The sequence below is a fragment of the Dipodomys spectabilis genome, unplaced genomic scaffold (genome assembly GCF_019054845.1).
Source record: "Dipodomys spectabilis isolate Male_0828 unplaced genomic scaffold, ASM1905484v1 ptg000098l, whole genome shotgun sequence".
NCBI classification, from domain to species: Eukaryota; Metazoa; Chordata; class Mammalia; order Rodentia; family Heteromyidae; genus Dipodomys; species Dipodomys spectabilis.
This window is the reverse complement of record NW_024870775.1, coordinates 18,009,777-18,032,329: the sequence shown is the minus strand read 5'-3', so window position 1 is coordinate 18,032,329 and position 22,553 is coordinate 18,009,777. Positions and strand designations below refer to the sequence as shown.

The following is a 22,553-nucleotide window of genomic DNA, read 5'->3' as shown; positions in this document are numbered from 1 at the left end:
CTCTCTCTCCCTCTCCCTCTCCCCATCTCCATCTCCATCTTTCTTTCCCTCCTTTCCCTCCCTCCCTCCCTTCCTTTCTTCCTTTTCTTTTTTCTTCTCTTCCAGTACTGAACTTTTCTGCCAAGGCAGGCCTGTAGGTAACATTCTCCCAGTCCTGGCCATTGTACTCAGAGTTGAGAAGGTCTTTAGAGCTTTTCTATTTGAGGTGGCCTTGAATAAGGGTCTGTGAGCTAGCTAGGATTTCAGGCAGAAGCCACCAGTACTTAGTTTAAGCATTTCTTTCTTTATATTGGTGTATATATGTGTGTGTATACAGCCTTATGAAAACCAGAAATTTAATAAACTTAACCACACTCTTTAGTCTCCGTCTTGCTTATGGACCTTTCTTTATAAGACATGTATTTCCAGATAAAGTCGCAATGTATTTATATTAATTTACTCATATGATAATTAATTTTTCCAATGAAACAGCACTCTTTTACTTTGGATTTTACAACATTTATTCATATATTTAAATGTGTTCACTGTTGTGCTAGGACTGTGACAGTATAAACATAAGCTGTATTCAGTGCTCTCAACTATTTTGTCAATTAGAAAATAAGTCAAGCACACAAAATTATGAAAAAAGCATATTAGTTATAGTCATTACTCATCAAAATAAATGAATGCACTAATGAGCATTGTCAGAGTAACTGTTGAGGCCTTCAGAGATTATAGATGCAGAAAAATAAACTCCAAAGGATCATAGCTGTTTTTAATCTCAGATCAACTTCAACAAATGGTGTTGGAGGGTAAATCCTAAGAAACAACAGGAATGAGTATATGTTCTAGGAGTAATTTACCAATTCCATTGTATAATCTACAATGGAAATGATGTCAATATATTTTATAGACAGGTCAGATTCATGTTTCTAAAGTACCAGTAATTTTCTATTTAACTTCAAAGCAATGTATTAAGACTTTTGAGTGATATATAGGCAAGAGAAAGGTTAGTTCAGGATCTTTAATCTGGCAGTTTTGAGTCATTACTTGGATTGAAGATCAGGTTTTTATTGTTAAGTGAGTCTGTTCATCATGGGCATTGAGCAAATGTTGCTCAAAAACTTTGCTGTGAATATTCAGTTTGTTTTGGTAAACATTTACATGCACAGGCAGTTTTTGTTTCTTTATATGTGAACAGTTATTGAGAAGGCCCTGTTCAGTAATTTTAAAAGGAAATATTTTGTACTTCTTTCAAAATTGAAAATCTTTCAGGGGAAGAACTTTATTCTTGTTTAAATGTGTCAGAATTTTTTGTTTATAAAAGCTTATTAGTTTTGAATTGCTTGGCTTTACAAAATGACTTATGATAAAAGAATATTTTTTCTTTATTGAACTCTAATGATGTGGCCCACAAGGTAGAAAACTTTGGATATACCTTCTAGCTCTTTATTAGAAAGTAAAATTCTACTTTATTTGGAAAATTTTTTAGGCTAGTGAAAATAAAGTAAGATAGCTTTCTTTATAAGAAGAAAACAAGGTTCCCACCTCATATGAATAATTATGAATCATGAAAGATCAATGGAAATATTTAGCTTTATAAGGCTTTAAATGTTTTCAAGATACTTAATAAAACCTAATAGGAAATGTACTCATTACCCTACTCATGTAACTGTAACTCCATTGTACAGTATTTTTACAATAAAAATAGATATATGGAAAAAAGAAAAAAGATAAAGGCTAGCAACCTAGCAAAGATAAACAATTGGAACTTTCTTGGACTTCTCTTACTTAGTAATAAGAATATGCATCTTGAATTGTAGATGTCTAGTATAAACCAGGAGAATTTTCAATGTTTTAAATATTTTCACATTATTTTGAACTTAGAAATTCAATCTTATTTTGAACATTCTTGTTTAAGACATAAAATTCTTTCATAGTAAGATAAAAAGTTAATGATAAACCAGTATTTAATGTTCTTTTAGACATTATTGAGACAAATTATAAGCATACATACTTTAGCTTACACATTGCTTTGATAGTGGTTAAAAGTATGACCCTATAGGTAATCTTTTCAAGCAAGTAAAACTGTTGGGATGTTTTCCAAGGGCTATTGGATTACCCTCTAGGCGAATCTCTTCAATACGTTCCCGAATATAACGGGTATCATTAGCCTTGCAGAAGGTGTCGTCTGTAATTGAAGTTATGTTGTTAAACTGAAAAACAGAAGAAAAAAATATTTTGCAATTCCGAAACAAGCTTTTAATGTACTAAATAATGAAACCCTTCACAGAGTATTTTTTAAAGTATTTGCAAGGTGCCAGTGACTCATGCCTATAATCCTGACTTCTCAAGAGTTGAGATCTGAAGATTACAGTTCAAAGCGAGCCTAGGCAGGAAAGTCCATGAGACTCTTATTTGCAATTAACTACCAAAAAGATAGAAGTGGAGCTGAGGCTTTTCATGATTAGTAATTAACTTTGATACTTGTACAAAACTTTATTATTTTCCTATGCTTTTGTTTTAATCCTTTCTTAAATATTCTAGGGCACTAGTCTTGAACACAAAAGCTCAGAGACAAAGATCCCAGACCCTGAGTTCAAGACCTAGGACCATCACACAGAACGATATTGTACATACTGTGAATCCTCATGAAAATAAAACTGCATAATTTGAACATCTGTTTTTAGTTTATACTGTATTTTGGAAGAACAAACCACTGATTATTTCTCAGATTAATACTGATTTAATGTAAAAATCTGAATATAAATAGGATTATATTAGCTGGAAAAAGTATCTTAGAGTACTAGAGCGGAACTACATCCTTAAATATTTTCTAAAGATATTCACCTGTTTTTTCATTTATTTTCATTGTTTTCATTTAAATAATTTTATTCTTCATTTTTTTGATTTTCTACTTGATATGTTCCTAGAATAATGCTAGAACCTTTAATCTACATTGCCCTATGAGGAAAGAAACATGAACTAGAAGTTTGAGTGCCCCCTAACTTTCCAATTTGTGTGTTAAGGCTAGAAAATAGGGAATTCATATGTTTAAGTATTAATACTTTGAATAGTTGTTGAACTTTATCACAGTATCATAATGATCTAGCCATAATTCACAGATGATGAGCAAAGTTTACTAATGAGCCATAAAATGAACTCATAGGTAATTAAACCAGATATCATGGAAGTAACAATCTTACCTGAAGATGAATTATTCGTAGACTTTCTGGTAAATTAGGAGGTACAGCTTCCAGTTCATTATGGTCCAAGTAGAGGATGGCGAGGTTACTCAGTTTCTGTAAGGAAAATTTGGTTTGAGTGTTACTGGAGTCTGTTCATTCTCTGTCAGGATCTAAGCAGTATATACATAAGAAGGGATTTTGGTATAAGTACACATAAATCATATCAGTTGTTCATATAGTAGTTCTTTGTTTTGCTTGTTATTGGGTTTGGCTTTAGATGTAGTGTGTTTTAGTCCTTAAGACATTTACAACGAACGAACCTCAGAGCTCTACTGCATACTTCACATGTCTGTCCATTCACTTCAACTCAATCTTAATGCTACTTTTGGGGTCCTTTAAGTTGTCTTGAGGACAGCTAATTAAGTCGCTCTACCCAGGACTATTTTTGGAACCTGCTGCTACTCTGACTTTCCTTGAGCCTCTAGAGCTTCCCATCTCAACTTTACCAATTTCTCCTTAAGTGGTTACTCCAAAAAGATATGCTTAGCAAAATGTTGCATTAAACCCTAACTTCATGTGGATTTTTTCATAAGGATTTTATGTTAGATTACTTTTTATGATTAGTAATTAATTTTGATACTTGTACCAAACTTTGTTCATTATTTTTGTATGCTGTTGTTTTAATCCTTTCTTAAATATTCTAAGTTTAACCACATAGACATCTTTCCAGTAGGCCCAATTTATATGAATTATAGTGACTTGATTTTACCAGTGGCTGTTAGAGCCATAAGGCACTAAACCAAACTATACAGCAGACAATTTTGATAATTTTGTTGATTTATCCTGATCTGTTCAGAAATACACCTGTAAATCTCATTTTAAGTGATCCTCCTTTAACAGCCTCCCAAGTATCTTGGATTACAGTATTGAACCACCATGCTCTAAATATTCTTTATATGAAACTGATAAGGCCAGGTTCTGGTGAACCATGCCTATAATTCTAGCTGTTTAGGAGGCTGAGTTCTTAGGATTATATTTTGAAGCCAGTCTGAGCAAGAAGTCCATGAGACTCTTACCTCCAATTAACCACCAAAAATCTGGAAGTGGAGGAGATATGCCACAAGTGGTAGAGCATAAGCCTTGAGCAAAAAAGCTAAGAGACAGCGTCTATACACTGAGTGCAGTTCCTACTCCTAGCCCCCCAAAAGAAAAATCATAGACTTTTTTTGTTTTTTGTTTTTTTTGTTGGTCATGGGGTCTGAACTCTGGACACGGGCACTGTCCCTCAGCTCTTCAGCTCAAGGCTAGAGCTCTACCTCTTGAGCCACAGCACCACTTCTGGTTTTCTAGTGGTTTATTGGAGATAAGATTCTCATAGACTTTTCTGCCCAGGCTGGCTTTGAACCACGATCCTCAGATCTCAGCCTCCTTAGTAGCTAGGATTATAGGTGTGAACCACCAGTGGCTAAAACCATAGACTTTTAAACTATTAACGTTGGTACTGTGTTTTGTCATACTATGAAGTACTTACTTTGAATGTATTTGCTTTGATTCCTTTACTCTTGATTTTGTTGTGTTTTGCATTAAATAAAATAAGCTTTGAAGGAAGAACTGGAAGTCTCAGTAGCTGATTTTCAGCAAGTGAAAGTTCTTCTAACAGAGAAAGTTTTGAAAAAGTATCATCTTCTATCTCTTCTATCAAATTACCCGTAAAATCAAGTCTTCTTAGGTTAGCTTGAGGGGAGAAATACACAAAGAAATATGAAGTTAAGTCTCATGCAACAAAAAAAGTGAGTATAACAGATTATTCAGATGTTTTATCATTAGTGTGTACAATCACTGGCTCAAAAAATTGTTTTTGTGCTTGAGAATGGTACCTAGTGTCTGGCACATACTAGACAAACACTGAACACTGAATTTTTCTCTCAACTCCATCAATAAATAGTTTTGTTGAACACTGAGCATCTCTCTGCTTAATAATACCTTTTTTACTATCCTAGAATCCCAAATTTGGAAAGGATCTTAATATTAAGTATTTCCATACTTCTCAGTTTCTCATGATGAACAGGTAGTTTGAAAGAAATACTTATTGCAAATCCTGGGGACTAACTACATGTGAATGAGTGGAGTCATATAATTGTATTCTTGGATATTTTGCCAGGATGTTGCATTGTTAATTGTGACTAAATTACCATAATCTCACTATACCTTACTTCTTACAAAGTAAGACAAAAATGTTCCCCAATTTGTTATGGCAATACAGACTGGAGGATTGAGAAATTCAATGTATGTATACACAGTATATGTGTTTTGGCTTTTGTCTGGATGATTAGGAAGCAATTTTTTCTCATTGTAGTTATTTTCTAAAAACTTGCTTTACCATTGATGAGTACTGAACCATTGAGTGTAGGGGAGTTAGTGGCCTGGCTTTCCATGAGTCTCTAATCACATAGGCTCTCTCACAAGTCGCTGGGTCTGGCAGAGGAGAAAGAAAGGCACAACCCTTAGTGAAGCTACATTAAGTGTTTCTGTCTGCTGCTGGCCTGGCTATTCATATCCTACCCAGTTTTCCAGGTTCAAGCAAGGTCTGATCCCTCTTGAAGAGGGAGGTCCCAGTTCTGGTGCTTCCCTTACTAGCTCAGATACTGAGTAAATAGGTTGACTTCTGTTTGCCTCCTGTAAAATGGCAGCTGGGAGGAGGACTACATGGGATTATTCTCATAATGTACCTGGCAGTGGACCTGGGAGCCTGGCAGGTGCTCTTTGACTGCTGGAATGATCATGGCCACCCTACTACAAAGGCCATTCTGTTGACTATACTGTCATGTCCCCTGGCAGAATTTTGCTATCTCTGAGGTTTATGTCTATCTCCTCTCCTAAGAGGCAGCACTTCTACCTTCTTACCATTTTTGAGTGGGGGGAGGGTCATGAGGGGGAATAGGGATTGGCTCTCATGCATTTCTCTGTGACTGATTAATTACACAGTTTCTAATGGAATGTTAGAATCAATAACACCAGCCCTCTGACGTGCCCTGACCACCTCACTGACATGCAGTAACATGCCCATTAACAAAGGCAGAACTGGCTAAGGAAAACATATTAAACATGTTTGGAGCCAGCATCTAGGCTACCAGGATAGAGTTAATGGAAACATTTTTGCATTGAGTGGATGCATGCTTCTAAAAAACTTAGTTAAGAATTATGCATGATCAGTTGGAATTCCCATAAGCAAGCAGAGAAAGATAGGTGCACTTAACTTCATAATTTACCCTTTACATTTTTTGTTATATTTGGAATAATTGTTTGGATGATTTTTTGTTAACTAGTTAGCACAAATCTTGGTTTATGTGTTTTTGTTTAATGATACCTTAATGTATATTGTTGAATTAATATTTTACTATAATTCATGCCTGAATGAAGCTTATTACAGATGCATTCTCTATAAGGTACATTGTAGATCTCTTATGTTTAGAAACACTAGGAATCTAGTTTATTTGTAGAGCACTTGTCTAGAATGTACAAGGCCCTGAGTTTGATCCCTTAGTACTGTGAAAAAGTAAACAGTTAATTAAAGTTAACAATTAGTAGATGTGGTGTGTTAATGATTAGCAGAAATGCATAGAAATAGTACCATACTTAAAATAGCACTATACTTAGTGCCATTACTGTAAAATTTACAACAAAAAGCACAAATGAAAAAAATGATGCTAAATATGCTGATTAGATCCTTAACTTACAATACAACAGCTGACACTAGAAGAAAACATTGCCTTATTTAACCTTAGTTGGAAACATGTGTTTTGAGTAACTATAGCTTTTTTGCTATTCTATGTACTTCTGTTAATAATCATAAAAGTACCACATGTACTTTTTAAGATAAAAAATAAAATTTTAAATTAAATTTTCACAGTGCTAGGGATCAAATCTATGGCCATATCCATGCTAGGCAAAAACTATCACTGAACTACATGTATTGATTTTGTAAATAGAAGATCTACAATTAATAATAAACAGCTACTTTTCCTTTAATCCCCACTTGAAAGCTGCTAGCATGAAACCAGTTACAGCTTATCTAATAAATGTGCAGTAAAGCTAGTAGACATTTCTTGGTTTGATTTTTTTTTCAAGATAATTTTAGATTTTTTTTGAAATCTAGTAGAATTTGATAACCCAATAGCCTAAAAAGCTGACAAGAAATTAGTAATACAGTATGAAAATTTTGTGCTGCAGAAATAGAGGCTAACTGATGTCTCCAGCAACACCTTTGTTGGGTTAAAGTTTGGTAGAAAGCCAGAAGTCCAAGATTAATGACCTGGAAAGAGTTAAATGCCAGGGTTTTCAACCTTGTAGAATGGTGTAAGGAGTGTGGTTGTTTTAGAGATAATGTTTTGGCTTTACCCCAGGCCTGAATTAGAACTTTTGGGAAGGAGAGTCTTGAATAAATATTTCAAAAATAGTTTTTAAAAGACAAAGTCTTCCAGACATTTTTAACATGTAATCAGGCTTAACAGTTATGAGTTAAAATATGTGATGTGATAGTCTATATGCAAGATGGGCTATCAAAGTAAACACCAAAGTTATCAGCAAATAAAAATGACGGGAAATTAGTATGGAAAAATGATTTCACCACACAGAAAAAAAGGAGTTTGGTGAAGTGTGTGGAGATAGATAGGTGTCTATCATCTAGCAGTGACAACCTTTGGTGTAGTAGGTCATAGGTAACAGCAACTTTTGTTTATGTCTTATTTAAACTTACGCATGTCAGCAAAATCTTTGGCAGTCAGCTTTTTAATTTTGTTGAATCGTGCATAAAGATAAGCAGATTCCTTTGGCAAGGGTGGTACTGCATCAATGTCAACTTCCTCACAGTACACGGAGCCACTTAAACAAACACACAGCAGGCACGTGGGCATTTCTAAATTGGGAAACAAAATTGTAAGTACAAGTAATAGTTTGAAAATATTCAGTCGTCTTTAATAGTAAAATTATCATTATCATGGATCCTACTACTGATTTGCATTGGCATTTAAAGAATCATAGGTGATAGAGGAAAGATAGTTGTAGTCTCCAGCCTACTTGGTACTTGATAATGTGGTGTCAAACACTGGTGCTTCATGACTCACCAAAATTTTGTTTTGCTCTAATTGCTCTCTTTATTGACAATTACATTTCCTTATTTGAATCTCCCATTCTCCCCCCCAAAAACTCACATAGCAGAAGTTACGGTAAAAACAAGTTTTGTTTATCAAGTTTAGTGTGATAGAAACATTTCAGTTTGGTGATATTGCTAATCACTTTAGAAACCACCAGTGAAATGAGCAGACTATTAACTTGAATATTAGACATCACTGTACCGTTCATATGTAAATCCAAATCCAACTTGGAATGACTTAACTCAGTGTTAATTTCAACACTAAATTATTTACTGCATATAGTTGTCAGATCTTTTTTAACTTTGAATAGTTCCTTGGTGGGTGTTTTCTTTTTTGGGGGGTACCTTTTTAGTTTGGAAACTGAAAGAGATTTGTCTCCGATTCTTCCTTTTTGGCAGGAATACCATGGAAATAATGCTGTGTCTTTAGTGTTATGTATCTGGAATATATATAATGTTTGTTCCATTTCTGGTATTGGCCATTTGGTTCGAGTGGTATCTGTCATCTCATTTTATAAAATTAGTTTTCGACCTTGTAATTTATGTATTTCTTCTGGAGAAGTACTTGGAGGACGCCCCCCCCCCAAAAAAAAAAAAAAAAAGTCTGGTGTGTCATCAAACTTTTACCACCAGTTCAGTTTTAGCATCTGTGTCCTCCCTGCCCATGGGACTTGAACTCAGAGCCTCAGTGATATCCCCATGCTTTTCTGCTCAAAGGTAGCACTTTACCACTTTGATCCACAGTTTCATTTCTGGTTTTCTTGTAGTTAATTGGAGATCAGTCTCACAGACTTTCTTGGCTGGGCTAGCTTTGAACTGAGATCCTCAGATCTAAGTCTCCTGAGTAGCTAGAATTACAGGCATGAACTACCAGCACCCACCTTTGTTGTTGATTTTCAGCTAAATCATTTGTCATTAGGATAGTTGACAAATAGTGGGGGTTTTTTTCTATTCCTTTTGTGTTCATTAGTTGACATTCTACTGGAGCATTCCTTTTATTTTTTACTTCAGTATCAACCTTATCTGTCTTATGAGATAGGCTATTATCATCATGCTTATTTTAATGTTACTGCAGATTAATCATGAGAGCCCTTTAAACTTTTTTCTGACACAGTTTTCTGTGTGTGTGTGTGTGTGTATATATATATTCATGCATGTGTGCGCATGTATGCACATGCACATATGCACATGCTGGTCCTGGGCTTGAACTCGGGATGTAAGCACTTTTCCTGAACTCTTTTGCTTAAGACTGGCACTTAACCACTTGAGCCGCAGCTCCACTTTCAGCTTTTTGGTGGTTAATTGAAGAGTCTTACAGACTTTCCTGCTGGTCAGCCTTTGAATCACAATCCTCAGATTTCAGCCTCCTAAGTAGCTAAGATTACAGGTATGAACCACTGGCGCCCAGCCCTGGCACAATTTTTATGTTTAATTGATACAATGAAGTGCACTTACTTAAATCATACAATTCATAATTTATAGCATGTGTTATAAACTTAGGAATCTTTTGTTTTAATTGACATCCCACCCCACTTCTCCCCCCCAAAAACTTTTTTACTCATTCCCATTAGTAATTCTTCTCTTGCTCTCTGGTCCTCAAGCAGACACTGAGCTACTTTTGGTCACTACATCATAATTTGCATTTCTGGGTTCCATTAAAAAAGAATCCTTCAAAATATACTCTTTTGTCTGATTTCTTTTAGCATAATTAAGATTCATTGCTAATATGTCAGTAATGCATTATTCTTTATTACTAAGTAGAATTTCATCATCTCATTGTATACAATTTATACATTAGGTCTTAATGGATGTTTGAGTATTTCCAGGTTTTGACTACTTCCAAAGCTAGTGTGAACATTTATTTACAAATTGCTGTGGACTTGACATCTGTTTGCTTGTTTTGAGACCGAATCTTGCTGTCAGGCCCAGGATAGCCTTGAATTCATGATCCTTCTGCCTCAACCTCCTGAGCTCACATTATAGATGTGTGCCAGCATACACTTAAACACTAACATTTTTATTTCTTTGGAATAAATATTAGATGTGGAATGTATGGGTCTTATGTGTGTATCTTATGTTTTTTATCTTTGGAAAGAAGTGCCCATTTTCCAAATGTTATGCCATTTTTACATTCTACCACAGTGTAGGAGAGTTCTTGTTGCATTATATCCTTGAGAACATTTGATATGGTCATTGTGGTGGTTATATCTTGATTGAGGAAGAAAATAAGGTATATTCCTAGACGTATCTTGGGGGAGAGCACTTCCTGATTTAATTAGATCATGAAGAATCTGATCTACTAAACGGTTTAATCCACTGACAGATTCAAAATTTGAATAGATTCTTAGGTTTTGGTGGAACTTGGAAAGTGGGTCCCACTTAGAGGAAATAGGGCACTGGAGAACCATCTTTGAATGGCATGTTTTGGCACTGAACTCTCCTTGTTAACCGCTTCTGCTTTCTGTCTGTCTGCCATGAAGTTAGCAGCCTGTACTCTATGCTTCTGCCATGGGAGTATTCTGCCTTTCCTCAGGCCCAAAGGAATGGATCCAGCCAACCTTGGACTGAAACCATAAGTCAAAATAAATCTTTCCTCTTTTATAAACCTATTTTCTCTGGCATTTGTCACAGAAATGAAAAAGCTGTTATAGTCTTTTTAAATTTTAGTCATTCAGATAGGTTATATTGTGGTTTTTCATTGTGCTTTAATTTGCATTTCTCTAATGACAGATATTGCTGAGCATCTTTTCATGTGCTTATTTGTATTCACAACTTCTCTTTGAAGTTTAGTTTTTTGGTCCTAGACCTGGACTCGAATTTGGTACCAGACACTTTGGCTCATTGATGAGTGTTCTACCAACTGAGCTACTGTTTCTGTTAATATGTTTTGCTTATTTTTAAATTGAGTTTTTGTATTACAGAGTTGGTGGCCACTATGGTGGCCTAGAAACAAGAGAGAAATGAATAGTTAAGAGATCCAATATCTCTTTCGAAGTCATATTTCAGTGACCCAACTTCTTCCAATCTGCTCTACCTTCTAAAGCTTCAGAAATTAGCTGGGATCATCAGCTAGAATCCCATCCTTTAGAACATTAGCTTGTGGAGTACATCTAAATGATATACTTCTTTGTGAAGTTGTGTAGTTTAATAGGGGCTGTATTTTGAGTTCACTTTTAATTATATAGTTTCAGGAATGTCAATTTTTTTTTCCCTTCTCTAGTGCTCTTGATCATTTCACCATGACTTTCAGGAAAGATTCAACACATGATTAAGCTTGTGTAGGCATATTTATGGGCATTAATTCTGTTCCATTGATTTTGTGGGTGTGGGGTGTGTGTGGGGGGGGGTGTGTGTGCCAGTTCTGGGGCTTGAACTCAGAGCCTGGATGCTCTCCCTTAGCTTCTTTGTGCTCAAGACTAGTGCTCTACCACTTGAACAATAGAGCCAGTTCTGTCTTTTTCTGAGTCTCATGGACTTTCCTGTCTGGGTTGGCTTCAAACAGTGATTCTCAGATCTCAGCCTCCTGAGTATCTAGGATTATAGGCCTGAGCCACTGGTGCCTGTCCTTTTTTTTTTATATGTTCTTTTTTTCTTATTAAGTAGTTGTACAAAGTTGTTACAATTTCATAAGTCAGGTTATGAGTACAGTGCTTCTTGGCCAAGGTTACCCTGTTCTATTGATCTTTTAAAAAATATAAAAAATCTGGGGCTGGGAAGGCGGCTCAGTGGTAGAGTGCTTGCTTTGCATGCATGAGGCCCTGGGTTCGATTCCTCAGCACCACATAAGCAAAAAGAAAGCTGGAAGTGGCGCTGTGGCTCAAGTGGTAGAGTGCTAGCCTTGAGCTGAAGAGCTGAGGGACAGCGCCCAGGCCCAGAGTTCAGGCCCCACGACTGGACCCCCCCCCCCTCCCCAAAAAAAAATCTTATGTCAGTGCCACAATATTTTGATTCCTGCAGTTATAAGACTTGCTATTAGTCTGTACAAACCCTCTAACTTAATTCTTTGACATTGTTTTGACTATTCTAGATTATTTCCTTATTTTTGAGTGTTTTGTGGTATTGAGGCTTAAACCTAGTGCCTCACGCTTGATTGGCAAACAATCTACCACTTGAGTTTACTTTCTGTAGGTTATTTTTTTGAGGTAGAGTCTTGCTTTATGCCTGGGCTATCTATTCTGAGTCACAGTCCAGTCTGTGCTTCCTTATATAGCTGGAATGACAAATAAGTGCCATTGGTTGAAATGGAGTCTTGTAATTTTTTCGCCTGCACTGACCAGAAACTGATATCCTCTGATCTCCACCTTCCAAGTAGCTAAGATTTAATTAAACCACTTCAGCTGGCCCTTTTCCATCTTTCACTCATTTATACTTGCCATTTATCTCTGTGTGTGTGTGTGTGTGTATGTGTGTGTGTGTGTGTGTGTGTGTGTGTGTGTGTGTGTGTGTGTGTGTGTGTGTGTGTGTGTGTGTGTTTTGGATGGTTGTGGGGCATGAACTCTGAACATTGGTGCTATCCTTCAGCTCAAGGCTAGTGCTTTACTACTTGAGCCACAGCACCACTTCTGGTTTTCTGGTGATTTATTAGAGATAAGAGTCTCACAAAGTTTTCTGCCCAAGCTGGCTTTGAACCACGATCCTCAGATCTCAGCTCCAGAGTAGCTAGGATTACAGGCATGAGCCACCAACGCCTGGCCATCTCTATATTTTAAAAAAAAAATTTATTTTTGGTCGGTCGTGGGGCTTGAACTCTGGGCCTGGGCGCTGTCCCTCAGCTCTTCAGCTCAAGGCGAGTGCTCTACCACTTGAGCCACAGCGCCACGCCACTTCGGTTTTCTGCGTGGTTTATTGGAGATAAGAGTTTCATGGACGGGGCTGGGAAGGTGGCTCAGTGGTAGAGTGCTTGCCTTGCATGCTCGAGGCCCTGGGTTTGATTCCTCAGCACCACATAAGAAAAAAGCCGGAAGTGGCGCTGTGACTCAAGTGGTAGAGCACTAGCCTTGAGCTGAAGAGCTGAGGGACAGTGCCCAGGCCCAGAGTTCAGGCCCCACGGCCGGACCCCCCCCCCCCAAAAAAAAAAAAAAAAAAGAGTTTCATGGACTTTCCTGACCAGGCTGTCTTTAAACTACGATCCTCAGATCTCACCCTCCTAAGTAGCTAGGATGCCAAGCCAGATCTCACCCTCCTAAGTAGCTATGATGCCAGGCGTGAGCCACCGGTGCCGAGCTTAAAAAATTTTTTAACAACTTTTTTTGGGGGAGGTTGTGGGTCTTGAACTCAGGGCCTAGGTACTGAACCTGAACCCCTTTGTGCTCAAGGCTAGCACTCTACCATTTAAGCCACAGTGCCACTTCCAGGTTTTAGTGGTTCATTGGAGATAAGAGTCTCACGAGGACTCTTCTGCTCTGGCTATCTTTGAACCACTATCCTCAGATCTTAGCCTCCTGAGTGGCTAGGATTACAGGTGTGAGCTACTGGCACCCAGCTCTTAATAACTATTTTTGAAAAACTTTTTTTCACAGAAAGTATTCTTATTCTACCCTTTGCACTATATATGGGAACAATGTCAAATATATATTAAATAAAGTCAAAGAGAAAGGATAATTCAATTAAAGTAAAAGTAATTTAACTATAGATAATATCAAGTAAATTAGACAACTGTACTAGACCTTTTGTTTTTTGCTTACTGGACTCCAGAAAGCTGTCACTGGTTGGATAAGTGATGGAAGACGATGAGATTAAACCTCCAGCACTGCTTTATATCACAAGGATGGGATGATCGATTTCTGATTCTAACAGGATTAAAAGTATTTTTTAAGATTATTGTTTTTCTTTGAGAAATGCTTATACTTTCAGCATTTCAAGATATACCAGATCAATTTTTCAGTCTTTCATTTTTCCTGACCCAACCCAATTGGCTACCTTCTCAAAAACCCCTGATTCCTTTAAGCAGAGAATTATAGATACTGAACATGCTCATTACTGATGGAATCTCATTGCTTCTAGGTTCCCAGTTAAGGGTAGGAAATAAAATGTGTGTTTTTTTTCTTTCTCCATAAATGATAAACGTTTGTGTAACATATATATATATAAACATACACTATATTCATTACATGAATACTACTTACTCATAGAGACCCATATATACCATATTCACATGCACGACACAATTCAGAGGGGAAAAAACAAAACTTATCTAAAGTACTTTACCTCTATGTATACAAAACTATGAGCTAATACTGATATCTTTGTTTCTAGTCCGCTGTCACAGTGTCCAGCCCTTTGCCTTTCTGTATTTATAAATGCTTTTCTGTAACAAGAAGAAACCTAGAAAGCCGAAAGTAGAGCTGTGGCCAAGTGGTAGACCTACTAGCCTTGAGCACAAAAGCTCAGGAACAGCAAGCCCCAGGACAGGCACCAAAAAACAAAACAAAAAACCCAAAACAAAAAAACCAAGCAGGGCTGGGAAAGTGGCTCAGTGGTAGAGTGCTTGCCTTGCATGCCTGAGGCCCTGGGTTCGATTCCTCAGCACCACATAAGCAAAAAGTTTAAAAAAGCCGGAAGTGGCGCTGTGGCTCAAGTGGTAGAGCGCTAGCCTTGAGCTGAAGAGCTGAGGGACAGTGTCCAGGCCCCATGACCGGACCCCTCCCCCCCCCCAAAAAAAAACCAAGCAGTTCTTTATATTTTGTAAATTATTTTTCCCAGTCTAGGTTGTCCTTTTAGGATTTTTTTTTTGGGGTGAGGCTGAACTCAAGGCCTCACACTTGCTATATAGGTGCTCTAAATTTTTAGCCTTCCTTCCAGTGTTTATTGTTCTGCTTGTTTTTGAGATGGAATCTTGCTTCCCACCCCTACCCACCACCCCACAGCTGTCCTCAACCATAATCCTTCGGTTTACACTGCCTACTGTAGCTGGAATGAGGGTGCACACCATCACACTCAGCTTTTTTGTTGAGATGTGCTCTCACTTGCTTTTTGCCCAGTTTTTTTTTTTGCCTACCTGTTGTGGGACTTGAACTCTGGTCCTGGGCACTGTCCCTGAGCTCTTCAGCTCAAGGTGAGTGCTCTACCACTTTGAGCCACAGCACCACTTCTGTTTTTCTGGTGGTTAACTGGAGATGAGAGTCTCATGGACTTTACTGCCTAGGCTGGCTTCGAACCACGATCCTCAGATCTTAGCCTCCTGAGTAGCTAGGATTACAGCCATGAGCCATCGGCACCCAGCTAGCCTTAGTTCCTGAATTTTCTGTTTTACATTTTTTTTCTCATAATGTGGGATGGCAAATATTGTACCTTCCCAAATATTTTGACTTTACCTTGATCTTAGCCTCCTGAGTAGCTAGGATTGCAGATGTGAGTCACCTCATACTTTTTTTTTGCCATGTGCAAGTTTGCTTTTCTTTTTTTTTCAAGTTTACTTTCATGGAGTCAAATTATTGATCTTTTCTATATATAAAATGTATGTGTGCATATATATATGCATATATATATATATATATATATGTTTGTTTGTTTGTTTTTTTTGGTCGGTCGTGCAGCCTGAAACACGGGCCTGAGCACTGTCCCTCAGCTCTTGAGCTCAAGACTAATGCTCTACCACTTGAGCCACAGCACCACTTCTGGCTTTTTCTGCTTATGTGGTGCTGAGGAATCAAACCCAGGGCCTCATGCATGCAAGGCACCTTCCCAGCTCTGACCTTTTCTATTAACACTTCTAAGTTTGAGGTACTTCTAACTTTCAAGCTGTTTTCTAATAATTATATAGCTTTATTTTTATATGTTGTGACCCAATCTATTTGCAATTTATTATTCCATGTAAAGTATTAATCAAATTGCTACTCATTTCTCCCATTCCTGGTTTTAAAAAATAGCAGTTTTACTTCAGTGGTTTGAGCTACTTATTCACTGAATTTCTAGAAGTATTTCTGTCTTTTTACTGTCTATTCTATTGGTCTTTTTACTATGAACTCCTTCTCCTCCTCCTCCTCCTCGTCCTCCTATTCCTCCTCCTCCTCCTCCTCCTTCTTTTTATTTTGGTTGGTCATGGGGCTTGAACTCAGGGCCTGGGTGGTGTCCCTGAGCCTCTCTGTGCTCCAGGTTAGTGATCTACCATTTGAATTACAGTACCACTTCCAGTTTTTGAGTGGATAATTGGACCTAAGAGTATCATGGGGACTTTTCTGTCAGGGCTGGCTTTGAACCATGATCCTCAGCCTCCTGAGTAGCTAGGATTATAGGCATGAGCCATACACTTTAAAAAGTATATGTTTCTAGCTCTTGCTTATATCTGGTATTGTTCAGCGTTTCCCTATTTGTGCATGTTTTCTCCATATGAACTTTGCAATCCATTTTTCTAGTTTTTTTTTTTTTTTTGTCGGTCATGGGGCTTGAACTCTGGGCCTGGGCGCTGTCCCTCAGCTCTTCAGCTCAAGGCGAGCGCTCTACCACTTGAGCTACAGCGACACTTCTGGTTTTCTGGTGGTTTATTGGAGATAGGAGTCTCAAGGTCTCTCCTGCCTGGGCAGGCTTTGAACCGTGATCCTCAGATCTCAGCCTCCTGAGTAGCTAGGATTACAGGCGTGAGCCACCAGCGCCCGGCTCATTTTTCTAGTTTTATAAAAATTAATTGGTAATTTTAGTGGGGTTGTGTAAAATTTATAAACTTAGAAATAACTAACATCTTCATGATTTTAAGCTATTCTGCTCAAGAACAAGTGATATTTTTCTGTTTTTACAAAATTGCTTCTCATTTTTTTAAAATTTTTAAATTGTTGTTATAAAAGTGATGTACAAAAGAATTACAGTTTTATAAGTCAGATGAGTACATTTCTTATTGGACAAGGTCACCCCTTCATTCTCTCTCAGTTGCTTCTAATTTTTTAAGATGGAATTTTTGGATGGGTGTAGTGGCATATACCTATAATCCTAACTACTTGGAAGTGAAGGCAGGAGGATGAGGAGTTTGAGGATAGCTCTAGCAAAGTTAGTGAGATCCTGTCTGAAAAAAACAAAATTTGATTTGGGAGGCAAAGATCAGGGGATTGCTGTTGAGGCCAGGCCAAATATAAAAGTTGGCAAGACTCCATTTCAGTGAATGACCGGGTTTGGTGGTGAGTACCTGTCAAGCTATAAGGGAAGCACAAGGATAAAGATCACAAATAAGATCACAGTGTAGGCTGGCCCAGGCATAAAGCTAAGACCCTATCTTGAAAATAACCAATCCCCTTTATAATAACAATTAAAAAACTATAAAAAAAAAAAAGTAACTTCAGAAGTGGCTGATGGAATGCCTCAACTGGTAGTTTGCTTGCCTAGCATGCATAAGGTCTGAATCCCTAGTTGAACAAAATTTTAAAAAATCTATTTTTTGTTGTGGTGCATTTAAATTTTATTGTAGCAATATATAAATTAGTGTATGATTTTCACTGGCTAGAGATACGAATCTCACAAACTTTCTGCTTGGGCTGGCTTTGCACTGCAATCCTCAGATCTCAGCCTCTTGAGTAGCCAGGATTATAGGTGTGAGCCAGAAGCACCTGGCAGTACAGTACATTTTGATCAGTGTCACCCCTCTGATCATTCTCTACCATTTCTCCCAGCCCCATCTTCTCAAGTTAGCCTTGGTTCATTTTTTTTTTCTTTTTTGCCTACCTGTTGTGGGACTTGAACTCTGGTCCTGGGCACTGTCCCTGAGCTCTTCAGCTCAAGGTGAGTGCTCTACCACTTTGAGCCACAGCACCACTTCTGTTTTTCTGGTGGTTAACTGGAGATGAGAGTCTCATGGACTTTACTGCCTAGGCTGGCTTCGAACCACGATCCTCAGATCTTAGCCTCCTGAGTAGCTAGGATTACAGCCATGAGCCATCAGCACCCAGCTAGCCTTGGTTCCTGAATTTTCTGTTTTACATTTTTTTTCTCATAATGTGGGATGGCAAGTATTGTACCTTCCCAAATATTTTGACTTTACCATTGGAGATAAACTTCCAGTTTGGATTTATTATTGAGGTGACTTTTGAAATAGAAGAAATAAAGTTCTATTATAGCTATTTTTAAAACATTCTCTTAAAAATAATTCAGTGAGCCAGGACTGGTGGCTTACACCTGTAATCCTAGCTACTCAGGAGGCTGAGATCTGAGGATTGCAGGTGTTCAAAGCCAGCCTGGTCAGGAAAGTCTGTGAGACTCTTATTTCCAGTTAACCACCAGAAAACTGAAAGTGGCACTGTGGTTCAAGTGGTAGAGTGCTCGCCTTGAACTGAAGAGCTCAGGGACAGCGCGCAGGCCCAGAATTCAAGCCCCACAACTGACCAAAAAGAAAAAAGAAAAAAATTCAATGATATATTCATACTTACCATCATTTCCTTTGTTGGGGGATAGTGGCATTATAGCCTCATCTTTTTGTAACTGAAAACTTTTCTCATCATGTACTATCAATGTTTCTTTTTCCTGTTGAAAAAATAAGTCTGTTATTAGGTATGATAACATCTGTAAGACTGCAACCTGTGGCACCATAATCAACATTATAGTCATAAGTTATAGTCAACATTGTAGTCATAAGTCTCTTAGTCATAATTGGTAGCATTTCTTTCTTTCTTTCTTTTTTTTTTTTTGGGTCCGGTCGTGGGGTCTGAACTCTGGGCCTGGGTGCTGTCCCTCAGCTCTTCAGCTCAAGTCTAGCACTCTACCACTTGAGCCACAGCACCACTTCCGGCTTTTTTCTTTTTGCTTATGTGGTGCTGAGGAATCGAACCCAGGGCCTCACGCATGCAAGGCAAGCGCTCTACCACTGAGCCACCTTCCCAGCCCCTTGGTAGCATTTCTTTTGTGCTCCATTAGGATGTTGTACATTATTTCAGTGTAAGTATGATTTTATTCAAGACTGTGATCTCCCTGAGTAAAATAACAATTGTGTGTTTGTGTGTATGTGTGTATATATGTATGTATGTGTGTGTGTGTGTGTATGTGGTGTACTTGGTAACTATTGACCATGCTGAAATTCCAAATGGGAGTTAGTAAAGAATTATCAGAATGGGGAAGTGGCTCTGTGGCTCAAGTGGTAGCGCGCTTGCCTTGAGCTGAAGAGCTGAGGGACAGTGCCCAGGCCCAGAGTTCATGCCCCACAACTGAAAAAACAAAAAAAAAAAAAGAATTATCAGAATGGTAATAAAGTTTTCTGAGGTGAAACTTTCATGTGATTCTGGTTTGAATTAATTCCCCTATAGGGAACTCTAGGACTTTAGTATGTTCCATGGTAAATGACTCAGAAAGCTCTGTTTCTTCCTGAGGTGACATTTTAGTTACCTACATTCCTCCATGGAGGGTTTTGTTTTGTTTGTTCTTTTGGGTGGTACTAGGGGGTTGAATTCAGGACCTCCCACTTGCTAAGGAAGCACTGTACCATTTGAGCAATGCCCCCAATCCTTTTGCTTTATTTTTTAGATAGGGTCTTGGACTTTTGCCCAAGAGCTTCCAACTACAATCCTGCCTTCACCTCTTGGGTAGGCTCAGCTTACACCATGCCTAGCTTTAAAAAGTTTTTCTTTTAATGTGAGCAGGCCTCAAACCATGATCCTTCTATCCATCTCCTGTGTAGCTGGGATTTCAAGTATGTGCTTCCACATCCAATATGGAGCCCCTTCCCACATTCCCCTCAGCCCCTGCCTTTTAAAAAATATTTTAATTTTGTTGTCAAGATGATGTACAGAGAGGTTACAGTTACATACGTAAGGTATTGAGTACATTTCTTGTCGAACACTGTTACCCCCTTCCTGGTTTTTCTCCCACTTGCTCTTCCCCACTAACCACCCCCTCCCCCGCCAAGTTGTAAAGTTCATTTTCAACATATTTTCTTGTATCACTGTTGCATTGGTTCCTCCTTTGTCCTTTGTCTCACCATTTTGTTGTTCCCCCTCCCTAATTCAGATAAATGTATATACAATACACAGGGTACCCCTCAGGTCACTAGTGTTTAGGCTTCTAGCTCTGGAGAATTGGCATCCTTATCACTTATCCTCTCTCCTGTTTTCAGTGTGTTTTCTTCCATTAGACTATAGCTTATTACTTGCAGTAGTGTTCTTTTCATCCTTTGTAAGCTTGCTCTACTTGATCTTGTCTGTAGCCTTTGCCCATCTGAATGCAGGCTGACCATCCTTCCCACTCATTGTCCCACTGAATTCTCTATTACACAAATATCAGTCTATACATTTATATTAAGATAGAAAAACTGCTAAAGTCCTATAAATGTAAGAAGCAGAGAAAGTTATTTCTAAATTTTTAAGTATCAGAGAATTTTGAAAGTGTTCTTGTAATTGATCGATAGTCAAATCATCCAAGTGAGATAATCACTTATTTTGTAATAGAATTGTTCTTTTATTATTTGTTTGTTTGATTCTGTGGCCTGTCTTTCTTGTTGTAATCAGTTTATAATCCAGCATATTAACTTCCTCTATTGGAACAAAATAAAAACTGCTGTTAACATATGTTCATTGTGTGCTGAGAAAAGAAGTAATTTTAACTAGTGCATCTTAAAAATCTTTTTTTAAATTTAATTTTATTGTCAAGGTGATATACAGAGGGATTAGAGTTACATACATAAGGTAATGAGTACATTGTTTTTCTCCCATTTTCCTTCCTCTCAGATTCCCCTCCCCAGCTTGTAAAGTTCATTTCCAACATAGTGTCTTGTGATCTTAAAAATCTTCACTATAATGGAGAAGAACTTTTGAAACAATGAATATTGTTAAATATTTGGATACACTTCTCATTTTTTAGTGGAATGTGTGTCTGTATGACACACAGTGGGCCACAAATAGTTTTGTGCTATGTTAATTTTTTCCTAACCAGAATTCATTTCTTTGGCCAAGGAAACCACAAGTAATTACTTTGTTCATAGTGATGGGATGTGAATCCTGTTGCATAAAAGTCATCCTTACATCCTTACTGGGTGTTAACTCACTGACAGTTACAGATCCTTGTTGCAAATTGGTAAAGCATTGAAAGTGTTAAAACTGATTTAAAAGGATGTCCAATATTAAGCAGTTTTAATTTCTGGTACTGTGGGTATTTGGCATAGCTACTACTCTTGTATTTATTTCTTTGAGCCATATTTTTCTAAAATAAACTAAACCCTTTAGCAGATAATTTATCTTAATTTCTCCTAATTTATATTTGAAACAGTATCAGTATGCAACTACAGAAATTTCTGTAACAGTTAACATATGAATTGCAATTCATCAAGGAATCTAGCCTAGTTTCTCTTGTTTTATTTTTGGTTACTGTAGCTGTTTGGTTACCCTAGGTAGTCTTTGTTAATTTAGGAAACATGCATGCTTGAAAAGTATAATCTTAAGGATAATTATTATGAGTTACTTTCAGTATTAAATTGCTTTTCTTTTCTCCTTACCTTATCAAATACAATCAGGAAAACTTAAAAACATACATTTAAATGAGTACCATTTTAGAAGGTAAACTTAAAGTAGAAATAAAGTACCTTAATTCTTTTTTCATCCAGGTATTTATCTTCATAATCTTGACTAAATATATTTTCTTCAAAATGATCTGTCCCATACTCAAAGGTAGAGGGTACGTCCTGCTGAGCTTGTGGTGCTGGTTCTGTCAAAGGCAGGAAAAGTAACAGGAGAAGTGTCGAATGCATACTCTTCATTTCCACAGAAATCAAGCTGACTGAAAGTTACTAAACCAATGGCCTGCTGACTATGGGATAAAACTCTTCTCCTTGGAAATAAAAATTCAGACCATGGAAGCAATATTTAAAACCTTTGAGGACGTTTTGGCACACTGTACGAAGTAGGGGCCAGGGAACAAGTATTTAACCCTTTGTGATCTTTAATTAGATAACATCAGTTTTCATGTATCAGTGAACCTACCAAAAATTGTTCAGGAAGTTTTTTTTATCTAATAAAAAATACAAGCTATGTTAATAATTTGAGTTTCTTAATAATTAAGTGCCTGTATATAAGTACTAATATGTAATTGAAATCTTTGAATACCTGTAGTATAAATAGTTAAAATGAAGATCCTGTCTCATGTGAGTTAAAAATATCATATTTCAACTTTACTGCTTTATAAAAACTTCTTGATTTGTGTTGGTGTGAAAAAGCAAGTTCTAGGAGAAGTTTTATAACTTTATAACTTGAACCTTAAGTTAAACATCATGAAAAATAGTCACTAACACTTTAAGGTGAAATACAGGAAAAGTCATGTTTAATGTTCTTTTT

At 37.4% G+C, this 22,553-nt stretch overlaps 2 protein-coding genes across 3 annotated transcripts in view; one reads left to right on the top strand and one right to left on the bottom strand.

Annotated features, from left to right (window-relative positions):
• LOC122113557 (centromere protein P) overlaps positions 1 to 22,553 on the top strand; it is a 190,760-nt gene that overhangs the window by 34,414 nt on the left and 133,793 nt on the right. The gene's annotated exons all lie outside the window — the stretch shown is intronic.
• Ogn (osteoglycin) lies at positions 477 to 22,142 on the bottom strand. Of its 2 annotated transcripts, XR_006148452.1 has the most exons (7): positions 21,806 to 22,142; positions 18,669 to 18,762; positions 7,924 to 8,082; positions 4,699 to 4,901; positions 3,186 to 3,281; positions 1,728 to 2,195; positions 477 to 1,615 (listed from the first exon to the last, which is right to left on the bottom strand). XR_006148452.1 is itself a non-coding variant. In XM_042686577.1 (6 exons), the coding sequence occupies exons 1-6, from the start codon at positions 21,977 to 21,979 to the stop codon at positions 2,025 to 2,027; spliced, it is 897 nt and encodes a 298-aa protein (XP_042542511.1). In that variant the 5' UTR covers positions 21,980 to 22,142; the 3' UTR covers positions 477 to 2,024. The 2 variants fall into 2 exon arrangements, 1 of the variants encoding a protein (XP_042542511.1); XM_042686577.1 differs by having other exon boundaries at positions 477 to 2,195.